The following is an 18,209-nucleotide window of genomic DNA, read 5'->3' as shown; positions in this document are numbered from 1 at the left end:
TTAATGGATTCCACCGGTGTGTGAACTCAGTAGGACCTTCTGCCTGTAATAACCCTCCGATCCACAGGGGGGAAGCAGAGCCAATGGGGAAGTCTGAGATTGGGATGGGTTGTATAGAAATCATTGTATACTCTATATAAATCATTAATTTGAACTAAAGTGAGAAATTGCCAAACTAAGAACAAGTATGTAAAATAAATAAATAAATAAAACGACTGGATTTTATTTAAGTAAATTTTTATTTAAAATACGATTGTAAATTTCCCAGGGATACAATCATAAAATCAATCAATTATACTTTTCCAATACTTTCCGACATTTTATAAATGAAACATTTTTAAATTCAAAAGCTCGCAAATCAATGTTTGTTTGCTGACGTGAGAATTTGTCAGATTCTTCTAACGCAATCACGTCTGTGTTTTAATAGATAGCCGGTTCCTATGACGACTATGCTGAAGGATACGATTACAACATTGACAGCCATTTCACCACGGGTGGAGGCGGCGGTGGCGCCGGCGGCGCCGGCGGCGGTACCGTTAACATCGGTGGTGGTGGTGGAGGAGGCGGTAGCAGCGGCAAAGTTCTCATTGGCGGTGGGGATGGCGGCGCCAGCAGCACGGTCGTTGTAGGCGGTGGAGACGGCGTCAGCGGTGGCAAAGTCCTCATTGGCGGTGGGGATGGCGGCGCCAGCAGCACGGTTGTCTTCGGCGGCGGAGACGGCGGCGTCAGCGGTGGCAAAGTCCTCATCGGCGGCGGGGATGGCGGCGGCAGCAGCAGCACGGTTGTCTTCGGCGGCGGAGACGGCGACGGCGGCAGCAAAGTCCTCATCGACGGTGGGGATTATGACACCAGCAGTTCCACCATCACCATGGGGGGCGGGGCTGCCGGAGGAGGTTCCGTCTCCGTGGGCGGAGGGTCCGTTTCCGCGGGCGGAGGTTCCGTCTCCGTGGGCGGATCTTCAACCGCCGGAGGTGGATCGGCCAGCGCCGGCGCCGGAGCAGGGGGGTCCATCGCCACCGGAATGGGTCTGGACTTGGAAGGCGAGGGCGACTACACGGATCTGGACAGGTTCAAGGAGGAGTCCATAACGGATTACGATTTAGACCTGTACGACACCTACGGCGACCTGGATTACGTCGACAAGGATGGCAAAGTGCTGCCCGCCGAGACCGATGAGCTCTTCGGACAGGTGACGCCTTCACCGGCGTGGCGTGTGATGAGGTTGAGGAAGAGGAGGAGCCTAATCATGTTTGTCCTTCTGTGTTTTGGCGTGTAGGTCGACGGCGCTCGCGGAGAGAAGGGACAGAAGGGAGAGCCTGCTGTCATCGAGCCTGTGAGTACCCATATTTAAACGACACGCTCGTGCAACAGATGCACGCTGCGTGCGCGCGTGCATGCACACGCGTGTTTATATTGGAGCACATGTGAGTGGCCTACATCCAAACTGCCCCTCCATCCCGAACCAGAACCCCCCCACCCCCACCCCACGAGGCTAAACATTCTGGTTTAAGGTGGACTGGAACTTTCTCGTTGCGTGGAGTCCTCGTTCCTCGCTGGTCATCACGACCGTGGCGTAAACAATTTGGACAACAGCCATGCAGGGATCGTCAATAATCTCCAAACAGTGTGTGGGGAGTGTGTAAACACAAGTGGGGGTGGGGGGCGTAGAACGAGAACGAGAACAAAAGGGAGGAAGGAGGACTGTCTGCTTAAAACCTCTTCAGGAATAAAAACAGGTGGGAGACATCCAACACTGGTGCGTACTGGTGACGGTGCGAAGATGAGGAGGACTCCTTTTGTGTGTTTTCAAAGGTATATACATCAGACGGGGGTGGGGTGGGGGGGGGCGTTCACGAGCTACAGCTGTTTCACTTCAAACAAATGTCACTGAGCTCTTCTGAGTACACAGGCCTCTGCGTCTGACTCCATCCACGTCGTAGGATGCCTCGTACCCCCCCCCCCGCCCCCCTCAAGTTCGCCCACCTCTCTTTTCGAACATGCAACATGCCTGAAACACGTTCACGGCTTTCGAGCACAAAGCTGAACCCCTTTTCCGTCACTCATGCTGCAGGGGGACCGCCAGCTCGTCCTGCAGAGCCTCGTAAATTACTCGCCGTTACCCGATGGTTAAAACGCTCCATGGGAACGGGATGGTCAGGGGTTGATGGGGGCAAGGGGGGGGGACAGGGGGTTCTGTGAAGGTTTGTTCCCAAATACTAAACAGGAAGTCGAAAGCAAAACTGTTAAAAAAAATGGATAAGTCTCGATGGCGTCGCTTTATTTCGGGATGCGTTCACTCACGCATGTTCAGAGATGCTTTCAAGGGCTTTCATTTTGATAAAAAAAACGTTCCCTGCAGCTTCTCCGAGTTGAAGTCCACCTCAGGGCGTTCTCCATGGATTAATTGTGAGCCTGACTGGAGTGACAGGCAGGAATGCACATTAATTTGGCACAAGCTTTGAGCTGGAAGGTCGACGGGCAGGTGTGTCGGGACATGTAGGCATGTGCGCTTAACCCTTGCGTGTCGTCTTAATGTTCCGCGTCCTCCCCTTTGCTCTCAGGGTCAAATACGATCTGTCTTTCGCTAAACTCCCACGATAAACTAATTTAAATGATTTATAAACCCCGAATCTGCTTGGTAAGAACAAAACAACATCGTTCATCAGGAATGTTGTGAATATCTGGGGAGGTTTTCTGAGCAAAAGCGCAAAGGTGCGTTTAATTTTTATTACAACACGGTTGCCGTAAATATTTCATCCACTAAATCAGAGGTTTATTTTACTGTTATTGTTTAAAGTAGGGATATTTTTACCTTTGTCCAAGTTTGTAGTAGCAGAAAAGTAAGTATCACTAGAAATGCATTTTATGCTGATGATACTTGACTTTTAACTACTGTATATTTCAAATTTTTTCCTTTCAAACGTAGCGGCGGGTCATTTATGAAAACATGGGTCACTTAAGAATGAGGCTGTGAGATAGACGAGCTCGCATCTGATTATTTCTGTGCTTGTGTGTTTCAGGGAATGTTGGTGGAGGGTCCGCCTGGGCCTGAAGGGCCGACGGTAAGTCATTCTCTACCGCTCTGAAGACGCTCCCTATTAACGTCTTAGCTTGTTAGTGTTTGTCCTCTCTTCTCTTCTGTCGCCCTTGATCACAGGAATTGTTCTGTTTAGCCTCCTCCGAAGCCGTTTCTTCTCATCCGTTTAAAAAAAAAAAAAAAAAAAAAAGCACATTCAGAGCTTCGCTGCAGATATTTTCTGGCTGCCTCATTTGTAATATAAAGGCAGTGGCGTAGGCCCCCGTGAAGAATATGGACTTGCCCAGATGTTGGACGACTAAATTATAAATCTTGGCAGATTTTTTTCAGCCACAGTTACTCTTGAAACCCTGCAGATGGAGTCCCGCATAGATCAGCCATCCGAGCGTTGAGCTGCAGACAAATAAAGAGCGCCTCAAAAAAAGGATTTACAGCTCTGCAAGCTGTCCCGTATCGCCTCATGCATTCCTTTCTACCATGTGTGACCACTTTGCAAGAGAAAACTGTAGTGGAGCTTATAGGACTGTCTCGTTGTTTTTTGCATAATGCATTTATGATTTGTGTAAAACCAAAGCCTCTGCTTGAAATAGGGTCTTCCAGGACCACCAGGTTCTAGTGGCCCACCAGGCAGCCCTGGAGATAATGGAGAGAGGGTGAGTGGGAATTTATCCTACCTCACTTCCAGAGCTAAAAAGTGACAAGAAGCTGTTTTTAGCATGTTCTCATATTGTTGTGTCATTTCCATCCCAAGGGTCTTCCAGGTCGTCCTGGTCTTCCTGGTGCTGATGGTCTGCCGGGACCCGCTGGAACCGTCCTGATGCTGCCTGTAAGTACATCGCACCAAAGGGTTAAAATGGTAAAGTAGAAGCAGCTGCCCGTTTGAATGTTTACCCTACTTAAAGGTTTAGTCTTGATAAAACACAAGTAGGATTTAACTATCTGTGCCATCAATAACTCTGACATTTGGTTTACGCTCGGCAGAATGGAGGGGCTTTCCTTGAGTCCTTGAAGTCTTTTCTAATGGCCTTACAAATAGTTTGTCATGTAAATCTGTGTTTTAGCAACCCCTTGTGGTGTGTATGTTAGCCAGCTAGCCCAGTGCCCCTCAGAATTTTCATTAAATTATATTATAGAACTTTGTCCCCCCAATACTTGTAATTTCTTTGGGCTAAGAAGTCAAGAAAGCCAAGCAGACACGCAGCCATGCTAACAACCTCTCTATGGCATTTAGCTTTTTAAGAAATTTTTTGAAAAAATGTTTTTTTCGCTTTCTTGCCTTTGTTCTCGGAAAATGAAACTGACACTGCTGCTTTTGGATCTGATTAGCCGTGCAGATGTGAATCTGTGGTTTTGAGGGCTTCTCGGAGCAGTCTGGTTCGAGCCACGTGGCAAAACTCCGTCTGGACAGGAACTCATGTCCTTCTGGTGTATCCGCTGGAAGAAAGCACGATTTGAAACACGATCCACCAGCTCCAGACCTAATGAGAAACACACAATGTTGTTTAAGCTCCCTTTGGTTCACCGTTGAAATCGTGATGTAAACACAAAGGCGAATTTCATCATCCGTCCTGCGGCGATGCATGTTTCTATTTGACAGTCTTTAAAAAAAATGAAACTCCCAAAGTGGTTCCCATCATTCCTAAAGTTTTTCTTTTTCTCTGGGCCTCTTTACTTGACGATTTAATGTGGCAGAACATTTTGTTCAAGGCTTGATGATACAGAGGAATGTCAGTAAAGGAAGAATCAAAGACAGACCCAATGGCTTGTGGGCCGGCAGGCTGGTGAACGGAGACTGCGTGTATTTGACTGTGCCGGAGATAGCGAAGGGAAAGGGCGATCTTAAACGAATCTCTGCACAAACCGAGTCAGAAGAAATGGAGGTATTTGCACAAAGGCTGCAAATGATTGTGCAAGGGATAAAATGGATCTGACACTGCCTCGCCGTTCAGAATCAGCTGTTTGTGTTTTGCCCCTTGGCGGAGATCTTAATGTGATGATGAAATCGGCATTTCACTGTAGCGTTGCATCTGTAAACCAACGACCGCCCTGGAAACGGCTCTGGGTAGCCCCACCCCAGGATGCCTGGTTCAAACAAACCTGTGTTGCACAACGAGCCCGCGTTCAAAATGGTGCAGTGCAGACTTACCGCCACCAGATGGCAGTAGTATTTGGAACTCACGCCCAACAGAGGCGGGTTTTGGTGGAGCTGAATTGGACGCTAGAGGCTGGTGCTGACTGTAGTTCAGGTCTCAGTATGAGGAAACTTTATTTGAGAAATAATATTAAGAATTAATTTCAGAATCAAAAGTAAAAATGCCGATTTTTATCCGCATTTTCCTCAGAAATTAGTTTTCCAATTGTGTTGGTCCTACTGCGGGGTTCACCTTTGACCTTTGACTCCCTCCATAGTTCAGAATGAGTGCTGGAGGCGATTCTGGACAGAAGGGACCGGCTGTATCAGCACAAGAGGCCCAGATGCAAGCCATCATGCAGCAGGCCAGGGTAAGCGCTGACACGCCAACGCATCGTGTTCTTTTAATTAACTGTAAAACTTTTTTTTACATTTCAATCCATTTTATGTTTAATATCCATCAGATAAATGTTGAATTAATCTGCCTTTTTAAGTTGATTTCTTATCATTTTGCATGTTTTCTTTTTTCATGCAGCTCGCGATGCGAGGCCCGACTGGTCCGATGGGTTTGACTGGCCGATCCGGCCCTCTGGTACGTATGCAACACCCTACCCGGACTCGGAAAGCTATGGAAGTTAATTGGAAGAAAACATGATCAGTGAAGTTCCTCTTTGTTCCCAGGGTCCTCCTGGTGTATCTGGTCTGAAGGGAGAGTCTGGAGATGCCGGTCCTCAGGTATGAGGAGTAAATCTATTTTTATTTTCAAAGCCATTCTAAGTAACTTCTTTGAAATTTTTTTGTTCATTTTTTTTATAGGGACCACGTGGTCCTTTGGGATCACCAGGACCCACTGGAAAGCCCGGTAGAAGGGTAAGAAAAGCTAAGCTTCCGACATATCATTGAGTGGAAACCCAGACGTGTTCTGCTCTTTGCGTTGTCTTTATGTTGGTGTTGTGTTCACAGGGTCGTCCTGGATCCGATGGTGCTCGGGGTATGCCAGGACAGCCTGGACCCAAGGTACTTTCCCTGCCAGTCTTGACATCCTTTGTTGCACCATATTTCATAATCCCGGTTTAGAAGTGTTCTTGAAGCTCGGACAAAAGGATGTGCATCTTTCTTTTTTCTCAGGGAGACCGAGGGTTCGATGGTCTTGCTGGACTTCCTGGCGAAAAAGGACACAGAGTGAGTTGGTTTTTTTTCCCCGCCACGCCGTGAAAAATACACAATTGCGTACATGTGCCGGCATTAAATCGAAATTTTTGTTTTCACACAGGGTGAAGCGGGCCCCACCGGACCTCCTGGCAATACCGGAGAGGATGGAGAGAGGGTAAAACAGAAATAGCATGACTTTCCTCTGCAATTTCTTTTTGTCATCTGAGCCAAGCAGACCTCATATAAAGAAGGCCTGCATTTCATCCCTCTAATTGTAATTGTTTTGCAATAGAAAGACTTTGCTGACTTTGCTGAAATTCTCACTCGTAGGACCCAAATTTCCTCTCTCCACTGGTATTTTCTGGCTTCTGCGTGTCTTTATCTGCTTCCAATCTCCATAAACCATTCCCACTTTACCTCCAGCTGATGCAACCTGATCCCCTCTTTCTTTGTGCCATCCCATTACCTCTGCATCCTCGCTTTTGCCTCCATTATCATTCGTAGTCGATTTCCCATCCTTACCCCTTCTGTCTCTCCTTCAGGGAGACGATGGAGAGATCGGACCCAGGGGACTTCCCGGTGAACCCGTGAGTAAAAATCGCCTGTACCGCCATTTAGTCGCGCGCCGACACATTATAGGACTCTCCATGTCGTAGTGTTAGCAGACAGTCGTGTGGGCTGATGACATCATGTATCACCTTATGCAAATAGAAAGTTTCATTATGCAGTCGGGGAAAGTACACAAAGATCAGACGTTTGCTTTTGCTTCACTTGTGCAAGAGCATCTTTGAAGGAAAGACACGCAGGCAGCTCATGTTGGGCTTCTTATAATAGCCTTCTACTCCCTAAAGTGGGCTATTTCTGATGAGGGGGGGGGGGCAGAGAGATGGAGGAGTTCCATTTATATCTCCTGCAATGAGTCATGTTGTCCACTAGGGTGTGCTGCTTTGGTTTCAGGCTGCTAAAACCTCAGGCCTTCACAGCGCTGTGCGACAGACGTCTCAGGAGAACACACACACACACAATGACGTCTAATTTTCAATATGACGTCATTAATAATTCATTACCCCTTCCTCAGATGCGATGTGATGTAATTTCTCTTCTTGTTTCCTAGGGGCCCCGTGGTTTGCTGGGACCAAAAGGACCTCAGGGACCTTCTGGACCTCCTGTGAGCCCCTCGCCCACCCCCTTGACACCTTCACCTTTTCTATTCCATATATGCTGTTACAATAGATTTACTGTTTAGTGAGCAGAATCCATATTTTGCCGTTTCATTGGCGACACTGCAAACAACACCCGCAGGGAAACACAAAACAATATATTTCAGGCGGCGAACATGATGGGTTGCAAACGTTATGGAGCGTAACTTCAGCGTTTCAGATAAATGTCGAGAGAACAACGAGGCTTAAACTTAATCCTGGAATTGTTTCAGCTGATTTTAATGTAACAGAAGGTGAGCGCTACAGCTGATATCACTCACTGCAGGATGTAGAGATCTGAAATGCAATAAAGCACAAACTCAAATTCATAACGTTGCAACCGCAAAAAACAAAGTGTGGATTACAAACATCAGCCAAGAGTAAAAATTTAACAGATGAAGTTTCACATCAACTAGTTTTTTTTTTTCTGTGTGGCACAGATTTGCTCACCTGTCCTCACCTATGTTGTGTTTATTTCATGCGCTGTAGGGCGTTACCGGCATGGACGGACCATCTGGACCCAAAGGAAACATCGTGAGTGAAGCTTGAATTCATTAAATCGCTGCAATTCTTGATCAAATGTTCTGCACTTCAGATAAAGTAACAAAAAAATCAACATATGTTCTTTATGCTGTCTTAAAATCGATGTGCCTTCTCTTCCTCCTCCTCCTCCGCTTCCTCCTCCTCGTTCTGTTATGCTCTCACACACACCGGTACAGTCGGAGGATATTTAGGAGGTAATGAAGAAAAAGAAATGTTCATTTGTTTCCATCCAGGTCAATTTCTCCCAGTGCCTGGCTATAATTAAAGGATATCTAGCTGGAGCATCTGGTCTGCTCTGTTGGGAAATTTTCCAACCAGGTTGTGATGGAAAATCAACAGATTTCCTACAACCCTGGACCAGGGGAGCATAATTGATTGCTGCTTCTCTGAGAAAGAAGTTTTTTTTTGCGTGTTTGTGGTTCAGGAATTTTCTTCGTTGGGAAATTAGATGTCAAAAATTGTTCGCTGTGGGTTATTCCTCTTTCTTTGTCATCTTTGCAATTACTTCTTTCTAGAGCAACTTTAATAATTGAACCACATGCAGCAACAAATTGCACTGAGATTGATGAGATTTGTGTCTTTTTTTTTGTTTTGTTCCAGGGACCTCAAGGCGAGCCAGGACCTCCAGGACAGCAGGGCAACCCAGGCACCCAGGTCAGCGCAGAAACCGAGTCTGAAATCACACGTGTTTCATCTTCCGTCAAACTAAATGTTCTGAGCATTTTGTATTCCCTCCACAGGGTCTCCCAGGACCCCAGGGAGCCATCGGACCCCCAGGAGAGAAGGTACGACGTGGCGCCATCGCACAACGACAGATCATGAATTATGACTTTTCATAAGGGAAAAAAAGTGCTTCTCTCATGTATTTGCATGAGCTAAAATACAAGTTGCTTATCTCACTTTTATGCAAACAGTATCCACATCCCCGACACAGGACCACACAGAGGCGAGCAGACATTACAGATAGAATGTGATTTAAATTTTTGTTCCATTCTGAATACTTTTTAATCCAATTCCAGCTAGATCACATCTGCCAACGTCCGGATTGGTTTTATTATTGAACAGTTGGAATTAAAGAATGAATAATGTAGGTGTTACATTTCTCATGATGATGAATTTAATATTGCAGCCTACTGAACCAAAGGAAAATGGAATATAAAAACAAATTGACTTATTCGAAAATGTCGATTTTGAAGAAATAATCCAGAGCTCGAATTTTTCATTCATCATAAAAATGTACTGGATGTACTGGATCATCCTGAATGCATCACTAGATCGATTGGATGGACCATTAACTATGTTCTCTCGCTAATCCAACTTCCTTGATTCCTTGACATTTTTATTTGGGGCCAACAACATCTCAAAATTTTTATTTTCAATCCAAACTGAGATATTTGCGAAGGTTTCAATCAATCTGAATTTATTGCTGATTAGCAAGTGCTGGAATTCTTGACCCCACTGAAATTTTGAACATATTATCTTGATAATATTGTTATTGCAAGCACATTAGCACATTAGTTCACTGCAAAGGTGCACTGAGCCGCTAGCTTTTTGCTCTGCTAACAATGTATTTGTCTTTAGGGTCCTAATGGAAAACCAGGCTTGCCAGGAATGCCAGGAGCTGACGGTCCTCCTGTGAGTCTGTGCTCCACACATCCAGTTAATGCTTCCAAGTCAAACCATCCCCCGATCTGTCTCTGCTTTAATTCAGCTTTTTAAATAAATTTTGCATTTAAAAACTGGCATAAAGATGAAGTCAACACTTCCCAAAGTGCTTAAAAGCACCTCTTAGTTGCCATAAATTATTTGGCTTAAACGTGTGCACGTGATGCGGCACGTGTGTGTAACGGCGAAACAGCACACACAAACCGACACACGCAAGCAACACATTCCCATCATCTGCACTGAAGACACCTGATGGCAGATGTGTCCTTCGAAGGCACCAGGTGGCACCTAAAAAAAACCCCCCAAAAAAACCTGTGAAATATGAATGACAACAGCGGAAGAAAAAGAGAAATGCTGCTAAGAATGAGGGAAACGGTCGAAGGTAAAAGAAAGAAATCACTGTACGGTTTCCCTTGAGTCCCTCGGTCCTTCATTCTCCTTCATTTACTCCTCCTTTCATGTCAATACCTCTCCCCCACCCTCTCGTCCTTTTCTATTTCCATCTCCATCCTCTCTCTCTCCTGGCTAAAAGACTGTTAGAAGCTTTGCAGAACTCCATTGTCTCTTGAGATGGAAATCAATTTCCTTCCAATATCTTTAATTCTTTTTACCGGATGTCAACGTTAGATGTGTGTTTTCGTGCCTTCTGCATTGTGTGTATATATACATGTCTGTATACTATGCCTGCCATGAATTATGAGCTCCTATAGCTCTTAGAACACAGTAATAGCTCTGCGGTAATACTGTGCATTAAGGTTATTAATCCCAAATGAGATTGAACTCTAAAGGCTCTTATTCCAATTTTCCGGTTTGATACGTCCTCCCATAGTTTTATAACTTAATCCCTCCGTTAGCGTGGGGTTTTGTGGTATTTATGGTGGTAATTATCCTGAAATGAGATGCAATAACGTTTTTCTTAATAATTCACAGGGTCACCCTGGAAAGGAGGGGCCTCATGGAGAGAAAGGTCACATGGTCAGTTTGGATTCACGGCTCCCTTTTGGATATTTCATTGTTTTCTTTTAAAGATGTTTTTCTATACTTTTTCTTTCTCTCAGTTCAGACATATTTGCTTGAACCCATGTCAAGAGTTTTGTAGTTGATTGTGTGCTTCTTTCCATTCAGGGCCCTGCCGGCCCTCAAGGGCCCATCGGTTATCCTGGGCCTCGGGGTGTGAAGGTGAGATGATTACAAACTGGGGAGAGGTGAATTCATGATGCTAATGGTACCGCACCATTTAGACGTTTTATGGGCTAATAGTTAGCCATTATTGAAAAGCCTTTAATTTAAAACATTTTAAAATAGTTAAAACAACTATTTTCCAAGATTTTTCCAGCCTTAAAATCTGAAAGAAGACAAAAATGCTTCCATGATTACTTTTCTAAATATAAAGCAATGGTGATGGTTTCTCTGACTCGGCATCTAACGCCTGTCTTTTCCTGGCTTACAGGGAGCAGATGGTGTTCGTGGTCTCAAAGGGAACAAGGGTGAAAAGGTGGGAGAGCGCAGACCGTCGGATCAGAGAGGGACTTAAAGCTTCTGAGAAATCGTAGCCTGAATTACACTGAAGATCTTTCTTTTTTTTTGACAATGACGCAAGTGGCCTTGCTTGAGATGTTTCCTGCTAATGATAAGGATCTCTGTGAAATCCTGTAAAACCGATATGAATTTTGCAAATGCAGACAAAAAAAAAAGAAAGAAAAAAGAAAGATTATTAAGGGTTTCTATAGCAACAGGATAGGGCATGAACATCTGTATCGAGCTACTCATTCTCCCATTCTGTGCGTCCTTTCCTCTGCTTCTTGCCAGGGAGAAGACGGCTTCCCTGGCTTCAAGGGGGACATGGGCATCAAAGGCGACAGGGTGAGTTTGTGTTAATCGCATCTCGGGTCCGGGAACATCCATCAAATGAATTAAACTGATCCGAAAACCTGAAACATCTGCGCTCAGAAATGTTTTCCCGTCCTGTTTTGGCAATAGTTTTGAGGGTGACCTTTATCCTTACTAAATTAAAATGCCAACTACTGTGACACGTTAGCCTGTGGTGGCCTAAACTTCAGTGACTACTGAGGAATTGTGGGAAATGAGCAAACACAAGGCATGGCTCCGACAGGCCAAATGTTAGTGTACTGGCGTGTGAGCAGGTCCCATTCCTTTGGGGTTTTTTTAGTCAATTTATTCCATTTTACAGGTGTATGCAGGAACAGCGTCTTTCTCCAAACCACGTTAGGGACTTATGAAGTCAAATAGCGGTAAAACAGTGAGAAAACATTCTTCGCCCTAGCCCCGACTTCAAACATCAAAATCCCCGGTCCCTTACCGCTCTAGCCGAGTACAGAAAGGAAGGGGAAATCAATGGCACTTTAAACCCCATCAAGCTCGAGAGAGAGAGAGAGTCGGGGCTCCAGCCGGTTTTCCTCTGGAGATACAGCAGATCCAGATGAAAGCAAGGATTTGAGGAGGCACTCGGCTATGGAGGAGACACACATGGGCCAGAATCTAAATGACTCCTTTTTTTAGCATGCCTATGTGTGTGTGTGTGTATCTCTTTGATGAACTTGCAAGTACGAGTCAAATATAGTTTGCGTGACGGAGATTTACGTGCACTAGGGTGTGGGTGAGAGCGCGCTCGCTAATCACACGAGTCTTTAACTGGATATCTTTCACACACCACCGGATCTCTGCTGCAGCGACTGGTTGTCAGAACGAGTTTGTACTCGTGTCATTTAGCTCACGTCCCGCTAGAAATCTATCGCAAGTACAGAGAGAAGGAATAATAGATTCTAACCATGTGGGAAAGTAGCTTCACTCCATTCTTGAAGCGACTTTACAATCACAGCGTGTGACCTGAAGTGTGTGAGCCTGTTCTCCTCTGAAGGAAAATGCTTTTATGGCATTAAATAAAAATGTTTACGAATGCATTTTACATAAAGGATTGATGATTTTCTCGTGTCTCCAGTATCTATAAGTGATGTCGGTATAATATTAATGTTTACGCTCAAAATTTGCAGTTGCAGTTTAGATTACTGACGCTAGGTGGCAGTAATGTGTCCAAAATGGTAACAATGCACTGATAAAAGGCAGCAAAGAAGAAAAGTCATAACTAGACATAAAGATAAAATATGCAGGGATTAAATCTATTTCTAAATTGTGGTTTTACTGAAAAAATACAGAAAGTGAACACACAAGATTTTATACTTATGCATTTTCCCCTGTGCCTTCTAGGGTGAGCTCGGGTCATCCGGACCCCGAGGAGAGGATGGTCCAGAGGGACCAAAGGGTCGCTCAGGACTCCCAGGAGATTCTGGTCCACTCGGCCCCAGCGGTGAGAAGGTAAGATCCTTCTAACCTTTGGCTTTGACAACCCAATTTCCTGCTCTTACCACAGCGTCAGCCTGAGCTTCACAAGAACTGATGCAACCGAATGAAAACCCATCACTCCTTTTAATCATCAATCATGTTTGATTTAGGACGGTAGATCGGCAGGACTTAACAAGGAAATTATTTTTTTCCCCAATCGTCTCCTCTGAGCGGTGGTCTTTTTTTTTTCTTTTTTAAATTGTGCTGCTGTTCATGAAGCAGCTGGCAGCACAAAATGGACTGAGCTGTTAATGTTCTTCATTGTTGAACTGATCGCTGTATAATCTGTTTTCTGACAATGGGCTAAGGGTATGCTGCCATTTCTGTTGCACACACAAAAATAACTTTTAATGGCCTTTTACGCAGGCTGCAGCCTCTTTATAGTCTTTCAGCAACAGACTGGGCTTGAAAAAAAAAATCTCATCCACAATCTGGACTGGAGGGAAAACTTTCATCAGATTTCACAGTAAACAACGTGCACATGTTCATCTGCCTTATACCCTCCTCGAAAAGTGCCTTTTTTGGAATTTTAACCATACTTTTAACTTAATGCGTGTACAGAACTAAATTGTTTCAAAGTGAATCTTAAACTATTTGGTTTCCCTCATTTACAGGGTAAACTTGGAGTCCCTGGATTGCCAGGATACCCAGGAAGACAAGGACCAAAGGTAATCAATCGCATGTAATCAACAGATGTTTTTTGATTGTTGTCCGTTAGAAGCCTGTTGATAAAAATTCACAATCTGTGCATCTGCATGTATCTGGAATAGAAAGAATGCATTGATTTGCTGAACTCCTTTTTTTTTTTTTTTTTTTGGCTCATCTTGTAGCCAAATCCTCATTTTGACAACCGGACATGCTTGAAGCTCCCCCGATCAAAGACAGCCGGGGATTTAAAGCACTTTTTTTTTTTTTTTTTGTAAATTCATGGTGCACTTTAATCTCCTGTTGCAGTTAATACCCTCAGGAATCAACAATGTTAAAGTTTTGTCTCTCTAATCAATAACTGCTGCCTTTCTCACACAGGGATCTCAAGGTTTCCAAGGTTTTCCAGGTGCCAACGGAGAGAAAGGAACTCGGGTACGTGGTGCAGTTGTTTTTTTTCCCCTATCATTCCTACAATGGTTTGATCAATGCCGACGATACATTCCAGATGTGCTCCTGTCCTGGCTTGCATCCTGCAGATGCATCAAACGACAGGAAGTTGCTGCCTGGTTATAAAATAAATATTTTTTTACCAAGGCAATCACTTCCTCATTATCACTTACACAGCTCATTTCAGACCACCAAAAAACATTGTTTATCAATTTGCGGCTCTTGAGCAATGTTTCATTTTCTTGTTGTTTAAGCGATGGGCCATTAAGTTGCCTGTAAGAGTAATGGTTTTTCACCGCAAGTAGAGGAAGATGCACAAAGCTTTTTATCTTCAAAAAACATTTGTGAAGTTTATGAGAGTGAGCTCCCACACGGAAAGAGACGTAGGCACCATTAACGTAGTTCCGCAGCACTTATTTGAAATTTAAAAGCTTCAACAAACACAAAGCTGTTTTTCTCATTTAAGTGATACGCAGCCACTGTTATCGAATATTGCCTTGAAAGCCCTAAATTGTGTGTTATTGTTGATTAAAATGTCTCTTTCCAAGGTGCTAATGAATCCGCTGTAAGTGATGATGGGTGTTGACGTTACTTTTGAAGCCAGTGATCCCAAATTAACGATAAAAGATCATCTCTGAGACCGTAAATGGCCCACTTCTGTTGAAATGCAAATGCTACCGTCTGCTGACATTATTATAAAGCAAAGAAGCTCCTTAATTATGCAAGTGCCGCTCCTTTGATGGTGGTTTCTGTTCTTGGTGTCCACAGGGAACAGCAGGAAAGCCTGGCCCACGTGGACAGAGGGGACCGACGGTTAGTCTTACTCAGCAGAACCCTGCTTATGCACAGATGGCCGTCTTGGCACCCGAGTTAGAATACAGGTTCAACTGGAGGCTGGTAATACATCTTAGTAACCTCTCTATGATTTCAACCAATGTTATTTTTCCATCAAGGGTCCTCGAGGAGAGAGGGGACCAAGGGGACCAACAGGAAAAGCTGGACCAAAGGTGTGCAGGATGTTTTAACTTTTCGTTTTCTGGCACGTGTTGTGGCACAAGTTCACCATTTACTCTATTTTGTCTCTTTCAGGGTAACTCAGGAAACGATGGCCCACCAGGACCTCCCGGAGAGAGGGTACGCACCTCAAGAGTCTTTTTTGTAAATTCACTTAATGTGTAGAAATTTATTCGAGATGACTCACTGGGAATCATGTGTTTCAGGGTCTGCCAGGGCCTCAGGGACCAACAGGTTTCCCAGGACCAAAAGGCCCTCCCGTAAGTCTAAACACAAACCCCACATGGCTCTAAATACCCTTTTTCTTTGGTCGTGCTGTGTACTTAGAGATTTTTTTGTACTTTTCTCAGGGACCTGCAGGGAAAGATGGACTGCCTGGACACCCTGGGCAGAGAGGAGAGACTGTGAGTAAACCGATCTGAATAATGAGCTCTTCATCTGTATCCCATAGAACCGCAATGTTTGACATCTCTATTTCCTCTGCAACACACAGGGATTCCAAGGCAAGACCGGCCCTCCTGGTCCTCCAGGAGTGGTTGGACCTCAGGTGAGTCCAGAAATTTACTCTCTGGCTGTTGTTTTGGTGACATGACTCGTATCGATTGTATTTCTGCATAGAAAATAACAAAAATGCACTAATCTAAACAGTTTTGCAGATTTGCATTCAGTTAAATTGCTAAAACACAAAAATGTTCCTGCATCATAGGAGCTGTGACTTCTGGGATATTTGTTGTCTTTTTGTGTTTGCAAAGGGTTCCTCATCCATAATGCATAAACATTTGGTCTTTCCCTCCCCAACCACTAATGCTGTTTGAGAACACTGATGATAATGGGTCTGTGTGTGGCCTTAATGACTAGTAATCCTCCCACACAGCAAATGTTCAGCTTCCTGGTGCCATGTTTTGTGTAAGACGTGGGAATTTTGGTTCAAATCGCCGATTTTACTCGCAATGTTCCTCTTCTCTTCCTCACACCTCTGCTGCAGCTGGGTGTGTACACATTTACATTTTTCCTCTAACAATCACAGGGACCGACAGGTGAAACTGGACCCATGGGAGATCGTGGCCACCCTGGACCCCCAGGCCCACCTGGTGAGCAGGGTCTGCCTGGAGCTGCAGGAAAAGAAGGCGCCAAGGTGACTTATTCAGTTCACACCCATTGGTAGCATAAAATATACCAGTAATAACATCAATATGTTAATATGATGACTTAACTGCATTAATTTTCTCATTTAGTCACATAATTGCACCACATTCACAGAATTAATAGCAATTTGCTTTGACTTTAGGGTGACCCCGGTCCTGCTGGCCCAGCAGGCAAAGATGGACCCCCCGGACCCAGAGGTTTCACTGGAGAGAGAGGTCTGCCTGGCCCTGTGGTTAGTATGAAGAAGCTTCTCTCACAGCTTTCTTATTGCATAATAGTTCTTGGCAATAAAGTGGCTGTAAAACCACTAAGACATCAGACACCAGAAGCTCAACAGGGCTTTAGGCTGTAAATGTATTTTTTATTCTAACCATTCTAAAACGAGTTAGTTTGACCAGCTAGTTAGACCATTCAGACTATTTTCTTTACTGGTTGGACTAAAATCATTGGCAGAAACATCTGTCTCTCATCTCCTGGGTTGCACACATCCATTTATAATGTGACGGATGTTTGCAGCAGTCCTAGTAAATAACTGATCTCCCCATCTGCTCCCAGCCTCCACTTTGGGGACTGTAGGAGGTTTTCCATCTCACGCTGAGCCTGATTGAAGATAGACAGTCCGGTGTAAAGTAGGAAGTGTGCTTCCCCAATGTGTGTGTTTGTTTTCTGAAGCCTTCATTTTATTCTGTCCTGCAGGGGGCTCACGGTCTGAAAGGGAATGAGGGTCCTCACGGCCCACCTGGTCCTGCTGTGAGTACAATTTGCTGCATTCGCATTCCCACTTTGTCACTCCGGTTAGCTCCCTCTAAGCTCCCATAATGTGTCTACATCTCATAGAATTGCCTTCACAGTGAAGTCAGAGCCCTGAGCGGTTCCAGGCTCATATATCGTAAAAACGATGAACACTTTTAGGAGAATAGATGCGTCCGAATGTATTAAAATTAACATTTTGAGTTACTATGATTGCTAACACCACTATGTGGCGCTGTTGTAGGGCTCTCCTGGAGAACGTGGTCCTGCTGGCCCAGCCGGACCTACGGGTCTCCCAGGACGTTCCGGCCCTCAAGGACCCCCAGGACCTGCTGGAGAGAAAGGCGGACCCGTAAGAACTTGACATTACAGAGATTTCGAAGACAATTACAGAATTTTCCACACTATAAGGCGCACCTTCAATGAGTGATCTATTCTAAAGCTTTTCATGTATAAGGCGCCTTATAGTGTGGAAAGTACTGTTTGTTTCCTAGACAATCTATAACTGAAAACAAAAACATTTTAGGGTGAGAAAGGACCCCAAGGCCCGGCTGGAAGAGATGGCATTCAAGGACCTGTGGGTCTGCCAGGACCTGGAGGACCTCATGGACCACCCGGAGAGGATGGCGACAAGGCGAGTAACATTGAAAGAAGATTTCAGATGTCTTCTTGTCTTTTTCCAAGTCCCACATGAGAGAAATCTATCTGATGGAGTCTGCATCGATTAGCGGCTCTTTAAAAGGCAAACCTGGCTTTTTCTACATAGGTAGAGAAGGGAGGGATTATGTGGCGACGACAGAAAGTGTGAAAGTGACCCTTTAGAGGAAGTCAGGATTCTGAGGAAGTAACGGCTCCTCGTTCCCTCTATAAACATTTGCAGGAACATCCATGGAGATTCTCAGAGGATAATCTCTTATCCTTTTGAAGAATGTCTCGGGTCTTAAGTGACCTCACTGCGGTCCCCGCGGAGCAGACGGACATGGATAATACAGACGGGATTAGCTATGCAAATAAAAAGGATCTCTGAAGCTAATCTTTACACACATTCAGACACTTTCTTTTTTTTTGATGTCCTGTCCACTGGGAACGAGTAACTCCAAGGATTTTATTTTAAATA

General features: G+C 44.7%; 1 protein-coding gene across 2 annotated transcripts in view; it reads left to right on the top strand.

Annotated features, from left to right (window-relative positions):
• The window catches only part of col5a1 (procollagen, type V, alpha 1), a 60,463-nt gene that overhangs the window by 29,276 nt on the left and 12,978 nt on the right, over nt 1-18,209 (top strand). For both annotated transcript variants that reach the window (XM_068334455.1, XM_068334454.1), the window contains exons 8-43: nt 428-1,189; nt 1,277-1,333; nt 3,021-3,062; nt 3,628-3,690; nt 3,789-3,863; nt 5,447-5,539; nt 5,704-5,760; nt 5,850-5,903; nt 5,985-6,038; nt 6,132-6,185; nt 6,297-6,350; nt 6,442-6,495; nt 6,863-6,907; nt 7,435-7,488; nt 8,009-8,053; nt 8,663-8,716; nt 8,803-8,847; nt 9,644-9,697; nt 10,658-10,702; nt 10,853-10,906; nt 11,178-11,222; nt 11,537-11,590; nt 12,953-13,060; nt 13,702-13,755; nt 14,114-14,167; nt 14,951-14,995; nt 15,136-15,189; nt 15,272-15,316; nt 15,403-15,456; nt 15,547-15,600; nt 15,690-15,743; nt 16,224-16,331; nt 16,485-16,574; nt 17,039-17,092; nt 17,337-17,444; nt 17,619-17,726. In XM_068334455.1, the coding sequence (XP_068190556.1) occupies nt 428-1,189; nt 1,277-1,333; nt 3,021-3,062; nt 3,628-3,690; nt 3,789-3,863; nt 5,447-5,539; nt 5,704-5,760; nt 5,850-5,903; nt 5,985-6,038; nt 6,132-6,185; nt 6,297-6,350; nt 6,442-6,495; nt 6,863-6,907; nt 7,435-7,488; nt 8,009-8,053; nt 8,663-8,716; nt 8,803-8,847; nt 9,644-9,697; nt 10,658-10,702; nt 10,853-10,906; nt 11,178-11,222; nt 11,537-11,590; nt 12,953-13,060; nt 13,702-13,755; nt 14,114-14,167; nt 14,951-14,995; nt 15,136-15,189; nt 15,272-15,316; nt 15,403-15,456; nt 15,547-15,600; nt 15,690-15,743; nt 16,224-16,331; nt 16,485-16,574; nt 17,039-17,092; nt 17,337-17,444; nt 17,619-17,726 (2,904 nt within the window). The remainder of the gene's footprint in view (nt 1-427; nt 1,190-1,276; nt 1,334-3,020; nt 3,063-3,627; nt 3,691-3,788; nt 3,864-5,446; nt 5,540-5,703; nt 5,761-5,849; nt 5,904-5,984; nt 6,039-6,131; nt 6,186-6,296; nt 6,351-6,441; nt 6,496-6,862; nt 6,908-7,434; nt 7,489-8,008; nt 8,054-8,662; nt 8,717-8,802; nt 8,848-9,643; nt 9,698-10,657; nt 10,703-10,852; nt 10,907-11,177; nt 11,223-11,536; nt 11,591-12,952; nt 13,061-13,701; nt 13,756-14,113; nt 14,168-14,950; nt 14,996-15,135; nt 15,190-15,271; nt 15,317-15,402; nt 15,457-15,546; nt 15,601-15,689; nt 15,744-16,223; nt 16,332-16,484; nt 16,575-17,038; nt 17,093-17,336; nt 17,445-17,618; nt 17,727-18,209) is intronic.

The sequence above is a fragment of the Antennarius striatus genome, chromosome 15, assembly GCF_040054535.1.
Source record: "Antennarius striatus isolate MH-2024 chromosome 15, ASM4005453v1, whole genome shotgun sequence".
In the NCBI taxonomy this organism is placed as follows: Eukaryota; Metazoa; Chordata; class Actinopteri; order Lophiiformes; family Antennariidae; genus Antennarius; species Antennarius striatus.
Note: the sequence above shows the minus strand (reverse complement) of the source record. Positions and strands in the feature narration are given on the sequence as shown.